We start from the raw sequence: 24,954 nt of genomic DNA, 5'->3' as shown, positions 1-24,954 counted from the left end.
CTACCGAGGGCAGCCCCGGCTCGGCCCCGCGCATCATCCGCGCATCCCCCGCACGGCTAGGGAGCCTCTCCCTGCCGCCGCCGGGGCAAGAGGGGCCCAGCTGCGCCCAGGGCAGCCCGGGCTGAGCACCCCGAGGGCTGCAGGGGGTCTGCGACCAGGGAAGGCCGAGCCCCACGCGTGTGAGCAGCCTCGCAGCGCCCGGCCCTCCTGCCCTTCCTGCTCCTTTTGTGCACCCCTGCCTCGCTATGGGGTGGTGGGGGGTTGGGCACAGAGCAGCTGCGTGGCCCCGAAAAAAACACAACAACTAAATCCAATTTGCAAATTAAAAATAACGACGGGCATCGAGGACGGTTCCGCAGAGCGGGTTCAAGTGCTTGCGCCTGTCTGCCGGGCGTTTGGGGGAGCAGCGTGGGATCCGCAGTGCCCCCGCCCCACGCGCAGGGGTTGTCACCGGTGGGGTGCGGAGGGCGCTGGGCGGTGAGGGCCGAGCCGTCGGGGGGGCTCCGCGGGCGGCCCCGACTCGCAGCACCGGCAGCCGGGGAGGCGGGGGGGGGGAGGGGGGGGGAGTTGAAGGGGGAAGGGGAGATGCTGAAGATTTTATTAAAACAAAAAGTTGAGCAGCGTGTATGTACTGGCGCAGCCCCGAGTCTGAAAGATTGTAATTTTCTTTTATGGTGTCTGGCAGGATTTGCAACAGATATTAATGGGAACATAAATAGCGCATGGAAGGTATTGAACAAAACTGTTTAATGCAAGGAGGTTGTACCAGAGGAAAATCTATATGTAGTTTGGATTGATTCATACCTCGGACACAGCCATCCCCTAAAGGAGTTCCCAATTTCTGCGCGCTCCCTCTTTGATTGGCAAACCCTGTAATTAAAACAGATTAGAGCGGTCGCTGTTACTGTTTTAAAAGAGCTTTTTTTCTGCCAAACTGGTGGTAGCTGAACCGAGCTCAAGGTGGGGGAAAAGCGTGTACGCTGGGGAAGTGTGCGCTTTAATGGTACTCATACATAGTAAAACATATTATCAAATTATCTGTATATATGCAGAGATCTACGATAATTGCGGCCGGTTGAGAATAAACTATGTAAATGTTGAAATAACACAGAACAGCATAAATATCCCGTTGAAAAAAAAAAAGAAAGAAAAAAAAAGATTAAAGCAGAAAAAGGGTGTAATTTCTCCCTGCCCCTGCCCCTGCCCCGGCGGGAGCGCGGGTCTCCCCCCTATAACCCCTCCCGGGTGCGCAGGCAGCGGAGCGGCTGCTCCGCGGTCGCGCAGCCCGGCGGCGGCTGCCCGCCTCGTCCCGGCCCGTCCCGGCCCCGGTGCCGGCTGTCAGGGTCCCCACCGGCGGTGATGGATCGCTGCAAACTTTTTTTTGGCGGCGCTGAAATGTTGAAGAGCGGGGGGGAGCCGCCCGTGCGCATGTGCGAAGGTGTCCAAACTGACAATGCTGGAGAGATAGCGAGCCGGGATTGAGAGAAAGGGAGAGTGTGTGTGCGAGAGAGGGAGAGGAGAGAGGGAGAGGGGGAGCGAAAAAAGAGGAAAAGCTCCGGGAGGAAAAAAAAAAAAAGCCCCCCCCCCCCCCAACCCCACGCCAGCATCGGCCGCGGGACTGGCAGCATGCGATCCAAAGGCAGGGCGAGGAAGCTGGCCGCAAGTAGGTGCAATACCCCTTTCTCTTGGCTTTTCACCCTCCCTCTCTGCCATGTTGCATAGACATGTCTGATGCGGCGCGGAGCTCGCGGGCAACCTGCAGCATCCCCCCCCGCAGCGCGGCCCGGCCCGGCCCGGCCCGGCGGGGAGCGGGGTGGGGGGGCGCGGCGGCCGGAGCCGGGCTGGGGGCTGCGGGCTGCCGGCGGGCGGTGGGGAAGGAGTTGAGGAAAAGTTCAGTGGCGAGCGCTGGAAGTTGCTGCTGCTGCTGCTGCCGGGGGCTGGAGTGAGGGGGGGTCGGGAAAGGGGGGGTGCGAGCGGCTCCGGGCCCTATAGTGGGCGCTGTCGGCTGCCGGGAGGGCTGGGGGCCGCGGGGGGGTGCGTGTGTGTGTGTGTGTGTGCGTGTGCACGGAGGGGCAGCGGCGGCTCTGCGGGGGAGGCGGCGAGCCCGGGCGCAGGTAGCCGGTGCGGAGCTACCGGGGACACCCCCCTGCCACGGCCCTGCCGCGGGCTTCTGCCAAAACCTCCCCCCCCCCCCCGGCACCAAACCGCGCGTGGGAGCGGAGCGTGCGCGGGGCGGCGGAGCGGGGCGGGGGGGCCGCCTCGCGTGGCCGGGATGCCCCAAGCCGGGGACACCCGGGGGGGGGGAGGGGGGGGGCAGAGCGGAGCAGTTCCCAGCCTGCTGGAGTCACCCGCTAAAAGTTGATGTAAATGTTGTAATTTCAGGCGTTTTTCCAGCACTTTTTATACAGTTTGGCCGCCCGAAGGTCTGTGTTCCGCGAGGCGAGGGCTCGGCCGTCCACACGCAAAGCCCGACTTATTTAATTATTTGTCTTACGCTCACCCCATCTGTTTCTCCTTTATGATAGGGATCTTTGCCTTTAACTGCTGCAGTGTTGGGGCGCTTTTTTTTTTCTTCCTTTCTTTTTTTAAAAAGAGGGAATCAACAACAAAACTTTGCCAGCTTTCGCGTCCTATTTTAAAAGCAGCTGATGTCTTTATTTTCTCTGACACATCTGGGCAAGTTTCATTTGATATCCATGGCGATGGCAACTCACATTCCCGAGTGAAAAAAAAAAAATGGGCAGGCGAAAAAAAAAAAAAAGTCAGATGAAATGTTGCATAAGTTGCGTGACGTAAAAAGCAGATGGTTATTTACTTTTTATTTGTGAAGGGGAAAAAAATAATAGAGGAGCGTGGAAAAAGGGAAGCGAAAGATGTCTCCGGATCATCATCAGCTTTTCTGTGAACCTAACAATAACAGCAGCAACCTGCATTTGATTAGGTGATATTAAAGTGGATAATCCAGCGCCCACAATTTGAAAACAAATGTTGTTAAATCTCCAGGTTGCCATCCCTGCTTTGGAGCTAATTATGGAAAAAAAATCTCACGTGCCCGACAAAATCCGTCAGGTTTCCTTGCCTCTCCCTTGCTTGCCTCTCTGCGCAGCGATGCAGTGCTGCTCCTGCTCCTGCTCCTGCTTCTGCTCCGCGGGCGAGATCCGACCGTCTGCAAAGTTTCTGCTCTGGGCTGCGCGTCTTGGCTTTCGCTGCAGCAGCAGCAGCAACAGCAGCACTTTCCACCCCAGACAGATGCGTTGCATTAAATAATCCTTCGGTTACAATCCGCTCATAAAGGAAATAATATTTTAAAAAGCTGGGATTTTTTTTGGTATGTGTTTCGCAAAGCTGTTTCTTTCACCCCTAAGAGCGTCTCAGTTTCATGGCAAGTGGAAAGGAGGGTTAGAGGCGACCCCTGCAATTTAGTCATTCGAAAGGAAAAGTTTTTAGCTTTTCAGTTCTTTCTGGCTGGGTTGGGAATAGAAAATACTTTGTAGCCTTCACCCTCTTACGTGGAAAACGGTACAGATCGGGATCAAGCGTGCTTCTTTTATTATTGCACTTTTACTGCTTTGTGCGTGAAGGTAAAATCGCCCCGACTGCGTGGCTGGCGCTAATAACCCAGGAAAGCTTTGTCCTCTTAATTAAGGGAGATTACCTGAAGCGCGCATTTTCTTGACCTCGGTGTAAAATTGCTAAAAAATAATGTTGAGGCTTTGGTGTCGTCCACCCCCGCCCCCCCCCCCAAAAAAAAAAAAAAAAAAAAGTAAAAAATAATCAGAAGAAACACAAAGAGCTACGCAGGGAATAGCTATTGAGTTTTCAAAATGCCCAGCTGTAAAAATAAGGGAAAAGCCACGCTGAGGTCTCTCCTTGCCACACTTTAGGGAGGCGGCCGGTGAGAGCGGGGCCGGGGCCCGGCGCTGCGGGCCCGAGGGATGCGGGCCCGGCCGGCCGCAGCCGCGCTGCACCTGTGCGGACATCCCGCTCCGCTCCGCACCGGGACAGGACCCGGCCCCCGGGGCAGCTGCTTTTCCACTCGGGTGGGTTTGTGCCCGTCTGGTGAAACCGTATCCCCGAATAACCCCCGCCCCACCACGGGCCGGCGCAGCCCTGCAGCCGGCCTGAGGTAGCCCCCTGCCACCCAGTAGCCTCATAAAGAGACAGAAGGTGATCAGATTAGGGGAACACACGTGAATAAGGAGGCACTTGTTACTTTTACACTTTATCACCACTTTTTTACAGGCAATTTAGTGCAGTCAAGGTAGATCCAGATCCCTCTAACCATCTGAGATAGTAAAATAACACTTTCCTAAGTTTCAGCAGGTTTTCCTGCGCCTGTAATTTGCCTCAGTCTAGTACTTAAAAGGCTTGATTGAAAAACAGAGCTGGCAAGTTTATTTGCCTGTTTAAGACTCTGTCCGGGAATTTGTTTTCGAGCAGGGAAACGTTTGCCATGTCCAGGCTCCCGGCCCTCGCAGCGATGCTGTTTATTTGCCACCGCTTCACCATTACCTCGGCCTCAGCGCGCCTCCGCTGCCGCTGACACCGTGTGTCGGTGCCCCCCCAGCTCCGCCGCGGGGCCCGCCCGTCCCCGCCGCGGCTGCCAGCGGCTCGGCACAGCCCCAGCACCGGGCACCGGGCACCGGGGCGCTGAACGCCGGCCCTGGGCTCGGCCCGGCCCCGCGGCATCCCCGGCGCGGCGCTGTCCTGTCCCCGGGTGCCTTCAGCGCGGCGGCTGCGGACACGGGAGGCTGCGGGGACGGGCGAGACAATCCCATTACATGCCGGGCACATTTTCACCAGGCACTTCATTAACCCTTTTCAGGGCGGAGAGCGTGCGTGTGGCTTTTCTCTCCCTCTTTCTGCTTTTTCTTCTTTTTTCCACCTCCCTCTCCCTCCTTCCCTTCTCTCTCTTTCTCGCTCTCTTTCTTTCCCGTTCTCTGTGTCGCTCCCCCCCTTTTATTTTCTTTTCCCCTTTCTTTCCCCCTTTCTTTTCCTTTTTCTTTTCCTTTTTCTTTTCCTTTTCCCTTTTCCTTTTTTCTTTTCCTTTTCCATTTTCCTTTTCCATTTTCCTTTTCCATTTTCCTTTTCCTTTTCCTTTTTCCTTTTTCTTTTCCATTTTCCTTTTTCTTTTCCTTTTCCATTTTCCTTTTTCTTTTCCTTTTCCATTTTCCTTTTTCTTTTCCTTTTCCATTTTCCTTTCCTTTCTTTTTCTTTTCCATTTTCCTTTCTTTTCCATTTTCCTTTCCTTTCCTTTCCTTTCCTTTCCTTTCCTTTCCTTTCCTTTCCTTTCCTTTCCTTTCCTTTCCTTTCCTTTCCTTTCCTTTCCTTTCCTTTCCTTTCCTTTCCTTTCCTTTCCTTTCCTTTCCTTTCCTTTCCTTTCCTTTCCTTTCCTTTCCTTTCCTTTCCTTTCCATCTCTATTTCTCTCTCTCCCACTGTCTCTTACTTGGGGTCAACAGTCACCACTCAATTTGGGACCAACTTTGTGGTGCTGCAGTAGGTGACACCGCCTGGGGCTGAGCCCATGGCCAAGCTCCCTGGTGCCTTCCAGCTGCTCCCCGGCCGTGCCGGGCCAGCCATGGTGCAGGGCAGAGAAAGGACATAAAGGAAAAAGACGGTCCAAAAGGCAAGCTCATTATTAATACAGCCCTGCTTGTAAATGAAAAATGTAACCCTTGTTAATTAACGCTGTTTACATGGGGTACAAGAAACTTAAGAAATGTTTCTACAAAGGGGAAGGAACTGTTTACAAAACTCTTTCAAAAGTGTGACATATTGCTGCAGTTCCAGCACTAAAAAGCCAAACACACTTACACGCCTTTGAAGTTGGCTGGCTGAGGCAACATTATTTGAGTCGGATTCAGATATTGCTTGTGGGTATAACTAATGGCTTTTACCTAGTTAGTGGGCTGGGAGGGGCGAGAGCCTGGGCGCCGTGGCCATTGGGTCCCTCTGGAGAGCTGGGGCTGGCTCCCTGCCAGCTCTGTACAATGTCAACATTGAATATTTGAATTCCCAGACTCTATTTAACAACTTTCTAAATAAATAAACTCATTGTGTGTCTGTGTTTAAAATTATTTCACCTCTTTCATGAAAGCTACAGCATCTTATTACACCGGCCTCTCAGGCTGCTTTTCCCCCTTTTCTTTCCAAACAAACACAAATGGGGCTGAGCACAGGGATTTTTTTTACTGCCTCATATCTCTCCCTCTCTCCCCTTCTCACTTTCTGTCTGTCTTCTTGCAAAGCATGAGTGGAGCTGCTCAGACATCCCACGATGTCCTTAGTGGGACGGCTCTGTGCGCCCTGCTATCTAATCATAACTAAAACCAAAGCCAGGTTCACCAAGTCGGTTAAATATTAATCATTTCTAAAAGGAGGCCCATGTGAGTGCCATTGCTGCAGCGGTGCCCTGTACATACTCAATCATTTTGGCTGCTGTACCATAGGCGGGCTCCAGGGACAGCTTTCATTGTTGTTGCCATAAATGGCTATTAGTGTTCATATTCACCTATTCACCTAGTTATTTAAGTGCACATAAGTGTGTATGTGTCTGTGCTTACTGTATACGTGTGCATATGTGTGTGTTCATGACATATCTTTCGGTTTATGCACAGAGATATATCTCTCTGTGCGTGTGTATATATATGTATAAAATACCTATATATGTACGTGCACATACAGAGAGAAAGGCAAGTAAATACATTTGATATCTGTGATTGCAGTTGATGTATGTACTGGTTTAGAGAGGGACTGTGGCATGCATAGGCTACAGGGGTGCTTGCAGCCTGTGTACCTACAGGCTCTGAAATCTGGGTGTGTATAGGGAACACAGAGTTGGTATACAGAAGCCTATGTGTTGTTCCCTGGGATGCTTCCAAAATGCACTAATTGCCTACTTCTGTGGTGGGAGTATTCATTGTCAAATATTTATTGACTTCACGTGTAAGTAAAGGTGTCTTGACAGAGAAAGTATTTCTGGCTGTCCTGGGGAGCACAGCTCCCTGATGAAGCTGTGTAAGTTGTTCAAGAAGAAAGTGGAATGAATTTTCTGTCAGGACAGGTACGTGCTGCGGGAGGATAACGGAAAGCATCGGTGGTTGCTCCAGCCCAGGGTGGCTGAGGAAAGGGCAGTGGGGAAGCAGATGGAGTTTCATAAATCTCAGCTGATGAATCCTTGTCCACATAAATTGCCTGGCTTTGCAGTAAACCACTTTCTAAACACATGTACTTTAACTTTGGAAGGGCTTGTTCAGACACTTAGGTTTCCGACCAAGAATTCATGATATTTGTTTATTTAAAATTTAACTGTTTGCTGTCATTTTTTTGGAGCAACTCAATGCTCTTTTGCCGTAACTTGATACAATCAGTTTTACATCATTTCAGTTTAGTTAGGCAAGGAGTGTCTTATGAAGAACAGAAAGAGGTTTTTAATCATACATGGTTTTCAGACTAGCAGATACAAATGTTGTATTATCTAGTAGGCAGAGGTAGAACTGGACAAATGCAGATTAGAAATATAGTTTATATTCTAAGTAGTGAAGGTATTTAACCAGTAAAACAATTTACCAAGAGCTGGGTGGATTTCAACATCACTGGAATTCCTTTGTCTTAATTAAGGTTGGCTGTTTTTCTAAAAAGATATGAGCTAATCCAAACAGGAATTAATTTAGGGAATTCCTGTAGCCTATATTGTACAGGGGGGCAAACCAGACCCCTCTTCCTGGTTTTATAATCTATGCACCTAGTTAAAGCTGTGTTGTTTCAAATGGAGACATAAGCTCAAGGCTGGGATCACAGGAATGCACTTAAAAACTAAATGGCCATTAAAAAAACCTGGGTTCAACTCAGGCAATGCAGAACCAATGTCTGGCTCAAAGTCTTTTCCATCCTTACCACTGCTTACCTGTACCACAGGCATCCCTGGAGTCATGCTGGGCTCAGGGGTGCCCTGTCTCTGAGTGTAAAGGCAAAAGCAAAGATGAGTTTTGCAAAGATGGAATGGGGTGTACACGCTGAGGTAAGGATACAGAGAAGGGGGTTTGGGGTCACAGAGGTTTGACTACTGTTCTGCCATGGCTTTCCAGTGCGTTCTGCCATGTTAATGTGCAATTGGTTACTGCTGCAGTTCTTAACAGCCAGACCAGGAACCAGATAAGACCAGCAGAGATCATGATATGGACCAATAAGCATCAGAAAGCACCTCCGGGCCCCTTTTGCTGCAGGGGCTGCTGGAGGGAGATGTTTGCTGGCAGATAAACTCAGCTAGGTGAAAGAAACAGCAAGGTGGGGAAGGGGATGGAGAAGCTAAGAAGTGGATGTTGTTGTCCTCAGGACTCTGTCTCTTTGCGTTGCCATTTTAAATAAAAAAAGATTCAAATTACGAGGGTATAAAGCCACCCTGCCTGGTCATTCATTGACTTTATGTCCCTCCCTTTTGTTTGCATTTCCAGGCTATAGCCAGACATTCCCTTCTCCAGGGCTGCTGGAAGAAAAGGCAGCCACAGAGCGATGTGGGAGGAGGGAAGCTAGGCTGCAATGAATATTGTATTCAATGCTAAATATGTAACAAAGAGAAAGAAATGTGAGCTAATCCAGCAACAGGAGTTGGGAAGTGAAATACAATTCATTTTATTTCAGGGTTTAATATTGTGGTCTGTTTCAGTGAAGCATTATCTTTTAAACTAGGATATATGCAACGACATAAAACCCCACTACCTTAAGGGAATGTCAAAGTTTGATCTCCAAATAAAGGAAATTCAAAGTTAAGACTGAAATGTACCACATGGCCTCCAAGTCCTAGGAACAACAGGAGGCAAGGAAGTAGCTAAAGGTATCAGCTGCACTTTAAAACGAGTCCAGCAACTACCAAGCTTCCAGTGCTCATTGCAGATACACAGCATGGTTCGAGCTGGGATTTGTATTGACTAGAGAGAGGCTGGCTCAACAAGATCTGCAATGATCTTAGTCTTTCTGGAAACCTTGGCTGATCTGTGATGAGCATGAGAGTTTTGTGGTGGAAGGATTACAGGTCTGGGCTTAATTTATGCAGTGGAAATGTTCTGTCCCCTTTGGCACCAACAGCTTTTGTTTAGAAAATCTTACACTGGAGCAGAATTTTGGTTCAGAAAAGAGATATACCCAAGTTATGGCTTTATTCCTTTTCTGAAGAATTGCTTGTATGTCTGTATGGGTGCGCTACTTTTTAGTCCTGTTTAAACTCCAAACTAAATTTAAATTGCCTGTAAGATAATCTGCAGAATGGAAACTGCCACACAACCGTAGCCCTTGCTCCCTGACCCAAACCCATATTCCATTGCAAAGCAGTGCGCTGCTCTGTTTTGTGATTACAGTAAGTTAGAAACCAGAAGAGCAAGACTTCTATGAATAGGTTATTTTTGGCAATTGCATCACCAATTATGTATAAAATTTCAAAAAATATGAGTTCTGCCAGTTTGATCTCCGAGAGGGCTACAGAAAATGAAAGCTTTGAGACTGTTGTAACATCATACTATTTTGTCTATTAGATGTCATTAGATTACCAGAATACTGAGACCTTCATATCAACCAATCTAACAAAAATTTCCCAGGTGGTTTAAATTAAAAAATTAGCCATAAATATATTTTGTATAATGCAATTTATTATGGATGTTTATTGTGTGCAGTGGGAAAATGTTTGGTTTCAGATGATCTTACTGTATAACATGTGTCCTACTGAAACTGTTTATACTGTGGCAGCCTGCAAAGGCCCCAGACTAATTCGGAGACTGGCCGGGCTACATGCTCCGAAAGCCACAGGAAGGCAGAGCCCTTCCCCTGGAAAGCCAAAGGGGCAAAAACATCTTGTATGGGACATGTACAATGAGAAAAACTTGTCAGCGGGGAAAGACCTGAATGATAGAAAAAACAGGAGGGTGCTTCAGGGCAACGTTGTTTACTAGGGAAAATGGGATTGAAATGATACCAACTCTCAGCAGGTCTTGTTATACTGGGATGGGGGGCTCACCTGTGTCCAAGGGATGTTTTGCTTCCTGCATCCCAAGTTTCATCAAGTTTCCCCTTACCTCGGTTTAGCAAGTAGGGCTCTGTACTCACATCCACCCATGACTCCAGATTTGCCCATCTGCAGTGGAGAGCAGGCACTAACCTAGGGAACTAGGGGTCCTGTGATGGGCATATCCACCTTCCACTGGGATGCTGTGACAGGGAGCTGATAGTTTCAGAAAAACATCTCCTGCCCCCTCTCCTGTTCTTTTGCACAAAGTCCGCATGCTGGCAAGAGTGGAATCATTCCTCAGTTTAAAAAATAACCCTCAACTCCCTCTGCCCCCCCAAGCTCCTTCACACATGTATTAACACCAAACTGGCAAAGCCAATGGAAAAGGATTTTGCATTTTGGCAGCAGAGCTGGCTGAGCGCTCACCGCGGGCCTTATCCCAAACCCACTGGAGCTGAAGGAGCTCGTACCGACTTCAACAGGCTTTGGATTGGGTCTGGCCAGGAGGAATCTGCTTCTCTTTGTCCTTTTTTTTGGGGAGGGGGGGCGGTTATCAGCAGCTTTTGCTCTGTGGTGAGCCCCAACATTATGATGTTGTAACAGATACCTGGATTTACATCAGTGTAAGTGAATTAGGTTGGCCCTATAATCTGGCCTCATTTAAGAGTCATTTTAACCATTACAATGAAATATGAACACTGTTGATGGGGGGACTGTGGTGACTTCACATACTTGTTTCCCACTGTGCCCCATCCATTCCCTGTGCTTTCCATCCCTCCCATGGGTCAAAGGACTGCTGCAGGCTGTAGTAGGCACCTGGGGGGTGCAGGAGGGGGGGGGGCTGTCCAGCACTCCTGGCTTGTGCTGCAGAGCTCTGCATCCCAAGGACTGCAGTTCTCCAAACAGCCTCAATTTGTACCTTCTAAACAAATAGCTTTTTGCTGAAATTACCTGGTGCCTCTTGTAAGTGCTCTGTTTAATGCCTCCTCATTTCACCTCAGACAAACAGAAGGTATGTGAGAGGCAAGCACTGACCGCTAGAAAAAAAATACCCAAACAAGTTTAAAACATGGTTTAAGTCACCAGTGGTGCTTATATTTTTGATTTTAAAACCATTGAACATTTCCAATGTTTGACAGAAATGATTAACCTTTCTCTCTTGAAAACTCTTTGTGATTTGAACTTATTGTGGCATGTTTTATTTACTTGCACCTTGGTGAGGAATTAAGAAATGCTTTTAGTGAGTTTTAATCTTTCCCATTGTCTTTGTGGCTCTATATAAAGGGAGAAAAGGAAACATGTTCAAAAGAATTTTGAAGTGATGTTTCTATTTTACTTTTTTTAGGCTCTTGATATATTTTTGGCTGCAGGGACTGGCATAGAGGATTGGTCTAAGAATACACAACATTGAAAAGCAAAGGCATATCAGCTCTATCTGAGTTAACAGCACTGCTTTATGCTTTTGTTGTTTCATTGTTACCGTGTCATGGTAATGGTAATTCACAACATTAATGAAAACTTGTTAATTGAAAAAGGTAAACAGTATTATACTTTTGTCCTGATTTTTTCAGTTCTTATAGTAAGCAATATCTCAGTAGTCACTGGCTGCCTGCGTAAGAGCTATTAAGGATTTATGCTTTGTCTGAATAATTACTGTCCAGGAGTTTGTGGTACACGGCATGATGGAAGATACCAGATAAAGCCAAGGTAACTAAGAAATGAGGAAATGATGTACTAGGTCACTCCAGATGATGCAGATCAGAGAGATCTGAGGACATAAAATTGTGCAGTGTCTTTAACATCAGTGACCAGGCTCAGAATGAGACAAAAGGTGAAATTAGCTGTACTGAACCAATGCCCCAATTGAAAACTGAACGAAGACTGAGCCAGAAGGGGTAGAACAGAGTTAGATCTAGGATGGGGTGCAGCAAAGCTTCCCAAATAGTGCTTTCACACGCACCATGCTGAAGGATCAGCCATGGACCAAACCCAGAAGATTTATGTTCAACCTGACATTATTATTTATTATGACTTGAATTAAAGCAGCGACCGCAGAACCCAGCCAGGACTGGATGCTTGTTGTGCTGAGCTCTGTGCAAACATGGGCAGCCTGCGCGGAGCTTAGGCCCTAAGAAATGCAGATTAAACTTTGGGCCTGCTGCCCTACGTATGCAATTACAGCATCGTTGGAGGCAGTAATAAAACCCCAAGGAGAAATAGTTGCTTTGAGGAAAGTCCACGGAGTCAGGACTGTGGAGTTCTAGGCTTTCGCTTGCACATGGGTGGATGTGCTTCAGCTTTAATCCCATCAGATGTCTACTTTTGCCAGCAAATGGCCCCCTGGCTCCATTTTGGATGACCTTATTATTTTTGGCTGTGTCTGTAACCTTGGGTGATCAAGCTACATTAAACTATGAGTATCCTTGCAGCATCACCCACTTGCTTTCAAAGAAAATAACTCTGAGATTCACCGGGAAGGAAGAGGGCAATACCGGCAGATAATCCAGCTCTATAAAATCCCCAGGCTGTGGTTCCAGCCCACTTTCCACCCAGGCTCTGCAAGAGTGATGTGAGCAGTGTGGCTGGCAAGTGCCAGCAACCAAAAAGTCCCCCAAGCCTATAAGTTTTATTAAAGTTCCTTTAAAGTCTGTGCCAATAAAAAGGGTCCACACAACCTCTGAGTGAGGCTTCATAAGCTCAGTTTTATGTTCAGATAATTTGGAGCCAAACCATCATGGAGTTCACAGAGAGAAATATCCCACGGAGCATCACAAACTGCGAAGAAAATGTATTGAGGAAAGAGAGGACTGATAATTTTATGGCTTTCCTTGAAGTTAGGTGTAAAATGGGCTTTATTTAGTAATTTCCTAACTTCTGATTGCAATTTTGTTACCAGTGCAATGGTTTTAGATATAATATTTTGTAAATGGAGAGAAATGTTAGAAGCCAAGGAGCTACGGCTTTGTGCACAGCACGTGGACCTGCTGTGGGAAGCAGTGCCATGCATTCCTGGTTCCCAAACAACTTGATTTTTGGATCAGGCCTCTGGGCATGGCATGGCAGTGGCACTCCGTTCTGCTGTGAAAAGCTGTACGTTGAGCCCAGCATGGCTGGGTAGCCCTTGGGACGAATAGTCCTTTTAAAGCCAGGTCCAGGGATGAGCAGCTTACACTTATTTTTGGAGGGTGAAGCATTTCTAATTTGAAATACCTTTAAGAGCCCTGAGTTTTACAGATGAGGTGATTGTCACAATCTCAAGGCTCATCTTCCAAAACAGAGGCTATTAAAATCACATGTCTTTCAGCCTTTTGGCCAAGATATGTGTGTGTAAATCTACATCCAGGATTCCTTTGATGGGATTTACAAGATAAATCTCTGCTATGTTTGTCCTCACACAAATAGTTATTTTACACTAGGCATGGTTCATCTTTTAAAAATCTATTTTACAATGTAATAATTCACACCCACTTCTCTTTGGGAAGTCATTTATAGAAGGAAAATTAAATGTGGCCAGGCATTAGAGGGAGTACTGCTGATATATGCAACAACTCAAAATGTTGAGGGAAGTGATTATGGGTATGGGAGAAGATGCCGTCTTGACCTTGGCGGTTTGTTTATTAGATACTAAATCATGGACATTTCTTCTTCCAGTTATAACTGGTCTGAGGACTCAGATATAACCTTAAAAGCCCTTTCTGGGGTTTTAAACAGAATTTAGACCTCATCACTGCTCAGTACTATTTATGTAGCTTGAATGAGGAAAGGGAATGTAGAGGCCACTGTGGGAAAGGGAAAAAAAAAGGAGAAGAAATTAGAGAAAAAAGGAATATTCATTCCGATGGCTGTATTTCCTTTTCAAACTATTGCCCTTCCTGGTGCCACAGAGAAGAGAATGAAAAAATACTTGATGTCTTTTCAACCACTTTGCTTATGTATCTTGTGCATACGACAGCCACTAACCATCAGTCTTGTCCTGCCAGTCTTCTGTATTTCCTTGGAAGAAAAAGGCTATCTCTCATTGTCACCCTCAAAGATAGCACTGGAAATAAGATGGAAGTGACCAGACAGTAGGCAGAGATGGTGTGAGGGAATGGACTGGGAGATGGGACATGCCTGATGGACTGCTGTCAGACCCCTGAGCAAAAGGAGGCAAACAAATCAGCTCTTCTGGCACCTTTCTGCTCAGGAATGTTAAAGTAATTCAGGACATCTGACTGAAGAGATGATCAGTGTTTTTCAAATACAAAATAGGCCCTGAATATGCTGTTCTCCATGGTTTCCTCTCCCCAGTGCTATACCAGTTCTATGAATATACATATATATACACACATACATACACAGGTATAAATATATGCATGATCTCAGCAAGCTTAATATGGCTAACTCATCTCCGTGCATCCTGACGTCCTGCTTAGTCTCCTGTTTCAGAGGCTCAGTGTGAACCAGGGTGCTGGGCTTACTCTTCAGGTCCACATATTTCTTCCTCTGGGTTCCTGCTCTGCAGAAATAGCTGTGCTCTGTGGGTCGGTGAAGATCCAGCTGAAGCTTGCGAGGGCTGGAGGGAGCAGTGTTGCTTTAGGCTCCCTGCCTGCGGAGTGACATATCAGAAGTAATAAGTCTGAGCTTGAGCTGATGTCTAACAGCATCGGAGAGCAGGCTGGAAGGCTGAACTTCTGCAAAAATGAAAGCAAGGAATTTAACAGCAGTAAAAAAGAGGTTAAGGAAAGAACAAAAAGGAAAGGAAATAAATGTGATATGAATGGCTAGAAAAACAGCTATGTCCAAACACTATCCTCTGCTGCTGTATTTTTACACAGGACTGAATTAATAGAAATACATGGAGAATACACATTAATGGGGAAGAAGACAATTTCAGAAATTATCTGGATCATCTCGATACAGAAGATATTTTAGCAAAAGATATTTTCTGTGTGTTCAAATCTGCCAATAGCTTGAAGACATATTCTGAAGGAGGCTAGCAAGAGAAAGTGTGTTTTACTGGTGGGGCTTTCAGCCAAACTCTCTTGCTCTTGGAGTTTCTTATCCCTTTCTTCTCCAAGATACCTTTCCCTTGACTGTCAGAGAGGCAGAAGCAGACAGACCTTTCCCCAGCCCATCAGATGTGGCCTGCCCAGCCATACCTCCTGTCAGCTGCAGGAATCACACAGATAGTGCAGGCTCAGAGTTTTTTTCCCCCCCTTACTATGCTAAAGTAACAGCCGCAAAGCACAAGGAACTAAACTGGTGTGAGATCAGAACCGGCTTTGGCAGGGGCTGGGCTTGATACGGCTCTGCTGGCTGTTCATCCTGGGATCCATCCAGGGTGGGGAGAAAGCAGACACAGGGCAGTCTTCACTCTGTCAAGATCTTCTCTAGCTTCTAATGCTTAAAAGTGGAAAATATTTACAGCTCTTTAAAATAAGGGGTTTTCTCTCCCTTTTGGATTTCTAAATGTTCCTGGGGATTGTGTTCTTCCGTGAGTGTTACTTGTTTCAGAGTATAGGATCACAATAAGACAGCCTGGACTTTAATTTCTGTGAATATCTTTATAGGCTTGTTTTCATAGCTATATAACATTATTTTTTTCTATTCATCTCTCATTCCACTTCCTGATATATAGAAATATCAGGCCTATGCATCAGTGACTTGTGTTTTCTAGCCCTGGGTGCCATTATCAGTTTTTAGCATATATTTGCAGTATTACAGCTATGCTGATCTTGGTGGCTTTTAAAAAATTATATAATATCTTAAAAAAAACCCCACTCTGTGATGTTGAGGCATGCAACACCAGTTGAAGAGAAGCAAAAGATTAGACTTGAGTCATAGCATTACTGGTTTCCTGAACATTCAAGTGAGGAAAGGCAGTTAACTAAGTTGTGTGGTGGGGGTTTTTTTGGGTTGTTTTTTTTTTTTTTTGTTTTTTTGTTGTTGTTTTTAAGGAAAAGCAAACAAAACCCAAACCCAACAACCAGTGTAGAAGAGAAGGACATCTGCTTTTCTAATTATGCATTAACAGGCTGGGACTGTGCACTACCTGACGTTGTCCTCTGCAGCCTTTGAAGAACCCAGGCTGCCCAGCTGATTTCTTCCTGTGGTTGCATCAGGATTTCTCAGGTTTTCCAAGACTCACCCAGTATGCTTGTGCACCTTACTTGCCAGATGGCCTGAGAAGTGATGGGACGTGGGGGTGGTGGGTGATACAAGAGTGAAGATCATTCAGTACAAAGAAAAAGGAGACTTTGTGAGCGTGTCCTGCCTCTCCTGAGCTTGACCTCCATGCAGCTAGGCAGGAACTTACTCAGCTGTGTCACATCATGGTGAAATTGGGCGCTCTGTTTTGGGATTGTTTGCAAGATAATTAAAGAATGTGAAGGCTGGCTGCATGCTGGGTAGAAGACATTTTCTTTGTGCCAAGTGTTTTGCTGTTCATCTGGGAGGATACCATGGAAAATACCGCTGCACCCTGCTCCAGGTGGGTTTGTGGAGCTGCCATCCCAGGTACCGCTCAGCTGGTGGTGGGTTGGGGCCAGGGGTGATTTGTCTTTCGGGCTTTGGGACAGTGTGAAGCTGCCTCTTTGCTGCCTCGCTTTCCCCTAGTGCTGCCTGAAGTTGAAACTGGGAATATTTCCATCTTCTCAGTGTAATTGCATGCTATGAAAGCAGTCTCAAGGTGTCATCCCAGAACTGGTATCAACAAAATGCTATTCCTCCTAGAATTTGGATAGAGGCTACAAGAAATACTCTGATGTTTTCTTGAGAAATAAGTGTCCCCCCCCAACCCCACAAAATTTTCAGTTATTTAGTGTTGTGTCTACTGGCACAGATTTTTTGTCAGTGTTTGCTACAAAATCCTAAAGCAGTAAGAGGAAGACATATCCTGCACGCCATCCCCTGGTGTTTTTCAGATGATGATAGTGATTAGCTTGGGGAATGAGGAATAACTCTGTTCCTATCACAGTCTCCCCATCCACAGCTAAAGTGTTATGAGAGTAACTGTTGGATGCTACAGATTGTTTTTGTCCCTGCCACAGCCTTGAGTGCCAGTGCCTCCATTGTTTCCTCTTCCAGCTCTTTGATTCTGCTGTGTTCTGTGTACTTCCCTCAATGTATAGAAATACATATGAAAAAAGAAAAAAAAAAGTATTTCTGGCTGTGGGTTTAGATTGCACAAGTCAGCAGCAGAAGCCAGTGTGTTTCTTCAGTTTCATGCTGCCTTGGTCAATAATGTGTGAGAATGGAGACGGGGAGAGTTTTGCCTGTTGTATTTGCAGCAATGGAGGTGATCGAATAGCACCATCTCACTCTGGTTTTGGTTAATAAGCAAGAAAAGATGTGCTAATCCTGTAGGAGTGTCTAATAAAACCAGCAGAGTCTGGCTGTGCTGTGCCACAGGGACTTTGCTGACCACGGTGGGGGTGAGGTGTGTGCTAGAGGCTGTTGCTGTTGAGAAGCATCCTCTGGAGAGGGCAGGAATTCCTGAAAGGGCTGTCTAGCTTCTTGTGATTCCTCCAGTGCTGGGCTGAGGGGATTTCCCTTGTCGGTGCTAGTGTTTCCCACATTTATGGGAACCACAGGCTTTGCAGAGCCAGCAGCCACCTCTGGTCTGAGCAATACCAGAAGCAGGAACCTGTTGATCCGTGTAAGGTACGCTAGAGCCACAGAGTGGTAGGTGATAACTTCTGTTCCTGATGATTTGAAGATGACTTTTTCCATGCACGTGTGGAAGGGGACTTGCATGTCTGATGCCCCAGGTAAAGGGGCAGGTGACGTTAGAGACTGGTGCATGCGCTTGAGCAAACGTGTGTGTGACTGTAAGCTCTAGCACGTTGTAGCTAGGGGTTCAGCATGTGGTGCCTGTTTGCTGGACTGGTCTGTGAAAAACCTAGAAATTATTTTCTGACCAAGCTGAGGCATCATTTGCCATTTAAAGCTGTAAATCTGTGTTTATCCAACATTAACAGATGTAATGTAAATGAGTTCCTGTGCTCTCTGCTGGTTCACTAATGGTGCTTGTTTATAAGTGCTTTATGTTAACAGCTATTTGATGGTGCCCATTAGTTTTTCCTAGGTTAATGTTATATAATAAAGCAAGCGCTAGCCAAAAGCAATAGTAATACGATAAACAAAAAATCCAACTGCTGGGTGAGAAATGTAATGGAGCGAGGGCTGAATTCTGGTGGGAGTTTGGTTTAATCTAAAGGTTAAAAAATGTTATAATTTGGGTTTAAGTAAATTGGCTCTTTAGTCCCAGAGGTCTTGCTCTTGTACTTCTTGTGCTTCCAAAGCTTCCACTAATGCCGATGGGAGTCTTGGGCGCACAAGAAATGCGGGTTCAGGTACTAAAGTTACAGATTGGCTTGGACCAAAACCCCTAATCCAAATACCTCCGGCTTTTGAAAGCATTTGCCAATTGGATTTGAATCTGGACACAAACATTGTGGCTTGAGCTCATCTGAGCTCACTTACATCTGTGTAAATCTGTAGTATGGCCCCAATCCAGCAAAGCACGTAAATATGTGCTTAATTTGACTTCAAGGGGACTATTGTGCGCTTAAAGCTAAGCATGTGTTTAAGTGCTTTGCTGGACTGAAGTCCAAATACATGGGAGTCAATGAAATGACACCAAATAGCGCAGTGTAAGTGAGATTTGAAATGAACCAAAATGTTTGTATTTCTACCTGGAAATGAACACCCTGTTCATATCCTACATTCACTTTGTGTTTTCATCCATCTGCACATAATGTATTCTTTACGGTAACCTGTCCATTCACAATCCAGTAAAAAAGAAATATACTTTGAATTTTCTTGCTCTATTACTCATATTTCATGAAATGTGTTCTTATGCCAAGTGTCTGTTTATATATATTTATACATGTTGTTTCTTTATTGATATTGGCAAGATACAAGAAGAAAAGAAATATTTTATAGTTAAAAACTTGTAAACAGTTTTATCCATCATTTAAAACATTTTTTTAAAGAGTTTACCTGACATGGTCAAATTAAATTATTTTTGGTTTTGCCAGTCTGACCAAAAAGAAAAATATTTGTTAAATATATAGGTTTTTTTAAGCTGCAAATACATGTTAAACATGTTCACAATTAAGTCACATGCGAACGTGCCTTTAACTTAAGTACTAAATGCCACTTTCGTACTTTAAATCCCACTTCTAGTGATCACCACACTACGTAAAGCTGTCAATGAATATTTTCACATGAATACATTAATACCAGTTAAAAGATTGTGTATTGCTTATTGTGAGGAGAACACAAAAGGGTTAATTGAGCCCAGTCCTGTGAAGGTGGCAGAGGCATAGACTAGAATTGGGAATTAAACCCAAAACAAATACAACAAGAAATAGCCCTTGTGCCTGTGTATGACGACCACAATGCAGACATAAAGAAGTGTAAGCTGCAAACGTCTGTAGGTTATTAATGAGGTAATAGAAGCAAAATTAGGTATCAGCAGGGTTTGGCTTTGTTTGAATAAACCCAAAATCTTTTATCTCAGAATGCTCTAGGAAAGACTCATAAGCTGTGATTTGGTGGTCCAGGCTATGCCCTTCTTGGTTATGGGAATTGACCCATGCCGTTTAAACTCACCAGTGTTTTCCACTTAGGGCAACCAGATGTGGGATCAGATGCAGAGAATGGCTGGCTGGGAAAAGGTTTGCATGGCAGTTTATGAGGAAAAATGCTTTTGTGTGCTTACTTTTGAATCAAAAGAATATATTGCACTTCAGCTTTGTGTGTCTGGAGAGTAGATGCTATTGTCTTGCAAAGCCAATCTTAGGGAAGCATGTAATGGCAGTGCTGAACCCTCTCTGTGTCCAGTGCTGACCGCTGCAGAGGGCAACACTGCCTCCTCGTTGCTTCCAGCAGCTTCCCTCTGGACTTACCTCAGCCTGGAGGAGAGCAAAGCTTGGTCACAGGCCTCTGATCAAGGTTTTGTATTTGTTCCTTTTAAGAGTAAACTTTTCTCCAAAATAGAGGCAAAAATACTCCTTTCATGACTCTCTGAGGGGCTGACAGCCAGAGATGCTGCTGATGCAGTGCGTGGAGTGATCCGCCCTGCCCTGATCCCTCCTCAGCCCTACTGTCACTTAAGTAAGTGGCAAAACTCCCATTAACTTTAATGATGGAGAATTGACCCTAAATGGATAAGGTTTTCCTTTAAGAAAAATCACTAAAGGATTCAATTACACCATAAATGTATTCAGTGGTTGTGAAGTGATTCTGGTGTGCATACAGCCAAACCCTGAATTCCTTCTCAAGTAAGTGTCTGGGTGAGGATTGATTACAAATCCTGCTCTAAGTTACACCCGAACAACTCCCCTGGAGCTGATGGCATCACTCCCTGTTTCCCTTGCACGGGCAGTGCAGGGAGGCTGAGCTGTACTGTCGCATCCCGCTTCTGCTCACCTCAGATGGGGGCTGGGAGGGATGGAGCCTATCCCTGCAGATCTGCAAAGCTCCTTGCAACCCAGAGCAGCACCTGTGGTGCGATGGAGGTTGCACCAAGGGTGGTTTTGGCCCTTCAGCCTTTGAAGAGCTCTGGCATGATGTAATCCCAACTCTGTAAGCTGCTGTGGGACCCTCGGGTTGGGAGATGCCCTATAAATCTCGGTCGCTGGTTTTTGTTACCTGCCTGCTATGTTACTTGACTAATGACTTAAGGTAAAGGATGGATATTGGAGAAACAGGTAATTAACAAAAACATCCTTCTGTGTTTTCTGCTCAGCTTCCGTGACTAGCATTTTCAAAAGCTGGGCAGATATGATTTGCAGCCTCCCTTTTTCACAAATGCGAAGGCAGGGCTGATGTGAAAACTGGCAATCCCTGAATGTTTTCCTAGTTTCCTGCCCTTGTGCTTGATGCAGCTAGGGCTGGTTTTCCAGAGAATTGCAGGTATCTGCCTTGATGTGATGTTTTGGAGCTGCAGTTAGTTTTTTTCCGGAGCGTGGGGTTGCTTTGAGAGTGGCCCGATGCAAGTGCATTAGCAAAGTGAGCCCGCTATAAAATACTGCTGCATCCAGCTGCCCCGTCAATAGGTCAAGCTATTTGTCTGATGCAGACAGGGTGTCTAGCTCTCCTGGCAGAGTCCCTTGCTTTGGCATGGGAAAACCTGTTTTGTTTAGCACTAGGGAAACAATATGTATAAATAGTAATGCCTGAACCTAAACACTCCTGTTGTCTTTATGCACAGGGTGCTGCGTTACTGGTTATTTTATGATAGATTTTTTTTTTTTTTCTCCCCCCAAAGGACTTGAGTCCCAGCCTGCGGAATAGCTGCTGTTGAGTGGAAGCATTCCTGCTATTTTCTCCTCAATTCAGAGGAAGCAATGCACTTGTTGTGTTACCTTGGTGAATCGAAAGTGGTTTTCACTTCCCTCAATTAAGCCTCCTTTGGCGCTGGCCCCTCCAAGGTGGAGAGCAGAGCGCACTCAGGAGCACTGCCACTGATTTGAATTCCTAAATTCCTCTCCTTGCAAACTTCAAAGGCAAGTATATTACTCTGCCTAAGAGGAACCAATTATGTAAACCCTGGGCTATTCGGAATGTTCCATAATTATTTATTTTCAACGAAAGAGGTTTTAACCTAAACTAGACAGAAAACTGGCATTTCTCCAGTTATTAGATTCTATTGAAAAAGGTATTAAACAATGGGCAGGGTAACAGGGTAGATTAGTGTCCCTTCATCTTCCTGACCTGGGCATGTGTCAGAGCTGTAGTGAGCTGACAAAAATTACTTTGATTTGATGACCATTAAAGGTCAGGAGCAGAATGGGATCAGACGTCTTGGTTGAAGCTGAAGTACACAACATTACATATTGATAGTAATGAAGTTGTTTTATTTAATAAGCACCATCAGATTTAAAGGCTTTGTTACAGTATCGGGGCTGGGAGGAGGAGAGAGGCAGCCAGGATATGGGCTGGGGGAAAGAGGGAGAGAGAAAGTGTTCTGGAATGAGTGAAATATGTCCCCGGAGTAATTTTTTATTTTATAAACTGAATGCAAACCTGATGGAGAACTATGGAAATGAGCAGTCATGCTGGATACATACACACACTCTCTCAATATTCCTGTACTGTGGGTAATGAAAAGTGCCTTCAGGGATAGGGTGGCCTTACCATTCATCAGTGCCATAGCCTTAAGTGGGTAATAACTAAGAGCTCCCATATCTGGTGTGTATATAAATTCTAGCTCCTCAGTATATTTGCTGCAGACTGTATTTAATTTATACAATTCCTTAGCTTTAAAGCTGTCAATTGATAACATTCAATCTGTGAGCCTGACTGATAAAAGGGAAGAGAAGAAGTGCTCTCTAGTGGCTAGAGCAAGAGAAGGGTTTGGGGACCAAGGATCTGTGCCGGGAGTGGAGTGGTACTTCACCTGGGCTTTCCTCCAAGGATGAACCCCACCCCCACCCCTTTGCTTTTCTCTTTACCCCTTTGGGACACAAGGTGGTCGTTCTGCTTGGCAGGTGTTGCATGTATCTACAATCAGCAGACAACCATCTACCATGAGGATGAAGGTATCACTTTTGCCTCTAATGGTGACGGGCCTTCCCTTGTGCCTCTGACCCTTGTGAGTCTGGGAGATGCTGAGGGCTGTGACTTTCCCACATCCATATTCCAGAGCTGTGTGTAGGGTCAGTCACTGTATGTGGGAGGGTTGGTGATGGAGCTGACTGGCTTTTGGAAGGAGCAGGAAAGGAAGGAAGTCCCTAGCACAGCAAAATAAAGGGAGGCTGGTACGCGAGGGCTCTGCAGAAATTAGCTGTCTCACAGATGCACAAGTGGATGTTGAACTTGGCCAGCATGTGCAAATACAAGAGCTGACTCTCCCCTCAGACACAGCAGCGATGGGGGATGCAAATCTCCACGACTGAATGATGTGCCAGTCACTCAAACGCTATAAAGAAAGCCAAGCTCTTGCACTTCAATAACTTTGGGAAGTTGAAGGGAAAATGGCCAAGCAGTTTGGAATTCAGCTTGTGAACCCAATATTGCACATTTTTCATTGCACAAAACAAGCTGTTATTAACAGGGAGCTTTGTTCTTGATCCACATTTCAAATGCCCTTGTGTTGGGGAGGGGCTGGTCCAGAGCTTGGCTCAGCTTCCCTTCATTGTAAGATGTACTGGTTCTTCCTGACCCCAGGCTGCTGCTGGGCTGCAAAGGCTTCCAAGCACCTGGCTGTCCCACACGGGGCCTCTCTCATGGCACAGTGACAGCACCCATGCGGGTGGCTGTGGGTCCCCGCTGAGGCTTGCAGCACTGATGAGACTTGCAGAGGTGCAGCTCTGCAGGCACTGGTGATTCCCACTGGTGCTGGACCTGGTATGAGGCACAGCAGGTACTTTGTAGCCCAGTTTGGGCTCTGTAGGCTGGAGGTGGCCCTGTAGCCTGGTGCTGCTGGTGGTTTTGGCCAAGGCATTGGGCAGAGCTGTCGATGGGGCACACCATGGGTGAAGGATGTGGCAGGATAGGTGCTGGCCAAGGCAGGTCTTCAGAAGAGCTGGCATTTGTTTCCCCAGTATATGGTTACACATCTTCCTGATTGAGAGGCCAGGAGGTTACCCTGGCTTTCAGGGTAATTTCCTTCTCTATATGGGACTATGAGAAATGTCATGCCTTGCATGTGGAAGATTTTAAAAAGTAATTTAATATATTGATTGGGAGAGAACAATAATGAGAGTGGACTGGATGGTGACTTTGTAGATGAGGCATCCAGAGACTGTTGTTCTTATGAAAGAGTTGTGGTAGAACGCTGGTGTGGGCTTGTGCATTTGCTGGTTTGTGTAAGGGGAAATCCCACTTGCCCTGATGATCAGGGTCAGTCAATTTGTTGAAGACTATCTTTGCAACCTGGCTTCCAGGATTCACCAGAAACTCCAAATAGTGCCTTGAAATGCAGCTTGATAACATTCTTTTTAATTCTGAACTGCTGCACCTGTTGCTTAGGCTGCAATGCTGTGATTAGATTCAGAGGGGTAACGCACTACTAGTGCCTGCAGGAGCAGGACAAATATTCTTACAATTGCTAAAATAATTGGGCAGGATTATTCGCACCCAGATGGTGTTATAATACAAGTTCATCTGTAGTCTTAAATGGCTGAAGCCTTGATGTTACTGTTGAATGAGGCCACAGAGCATAGTTCCCCACAAAGTTAATTGGCTTCAGACAGCCAAGAGTGGAAAAGATTGCGTGATCCAGGAGGTGCTGGATCCGGCCAAGAACAGTGTGGGATGAGCAGGAAGCATGGCATGGGGCAGACATCCAGGAAGAGGATGTGAGGAGGAGTGGGTACCACGTTCCTGGAAAGCCGGCTCCCAGCGGAGACAGGGTGCTTGTTCTGAGCGCAGTAGCCTGCAGGTCAGAAGATGCACATCTAAGTGGAAATGTGCTGGTCTGAGGTGGATTTGGGTTTGCTTTGGGCTCAGATTCAGAAATAAAACGTGGTTTTTTGTTTAGCAATGCCCCATCCATGCACCTTGCTGGAGACACCTTGTTTCTCAGTGAAGTGGGGAAGTTGGCTCTTGTATCCACTATGTACTTCTCCTACAAGGCTCTTAACTGCTCCCTACATCTGTGACCCAACCTCTTCAGGCAGTCTGTTTTTCAGTCACTGCTGAGCACCTTATTTGAGCAAAGTAACTTCATTAGAAAAGGGTCCCAGTGCAATCAATAAACAAGCAGTGAGTAAAGACAAATAAACTTGAAATGGGCATCATGATTAACCTGCTTGGGGGAGAGTAAAATGATTTAGCAATGACTGAATATTTGGCAAAGAAATTTTCAGCTGGCACCTGCTTTGCCTAAACTATTTAAATGGGAGAAGAATCTCCTGAAAAATGACTCAAAATGGCCCAAATTGCAGTTCAGAGCTTGCAATAGCCCGAGATAGGAAACAAAAAGAAGGAACATTTACTGGACAAGGGCTACAAGGTCTTG

The 24,954-nt window shown here is 46.1% G+C and overlaps 1 protein-coding gene across 2 annotated transcripts in view; it reads left to right on the top strand.

Annotated features, from left to right (window-relative positions):
• Positions 1–1,541: 1,541 nt before the first annotated feature.
• MECOM (MDS1 and EVI1 complex locus) overlaps positions 1,542–24,954 on the top strand; it is a 348,460-nt gene continuing 325,047 nt past the window's right edge. For both annotated transcript variants that reach the window (XM_080409257.1, XM_080409256.1), the window contains exon 1: positions 1,542–1,663. In XM_080409257.1, coding sequence (XP_080265383.1) covers positions 1,627–1,663 — 37 coding nt within the window. In that variant the 5' untranslated portion in view covers positions 1,542–1,626. The remainder of the gene's footprint in view (positions 1,664–24,954) is intronic.

This window comes from Falco punctatus (assembly GCF_963210335.1).
Source record: "Falco punctatus genome assembly, chromosome: 13".
Taxonomy (NCBI): Eukaryota; Metazoa; Chordata; class Aves; order Falconiformes; family Falconidae; genus Falco; species Falco punctatus.
The sequence above is the reverse complement of the archived record's forward strand: the minus strand, read 5'-3'. Positions and strand labels throughout refer to the sequence as shown.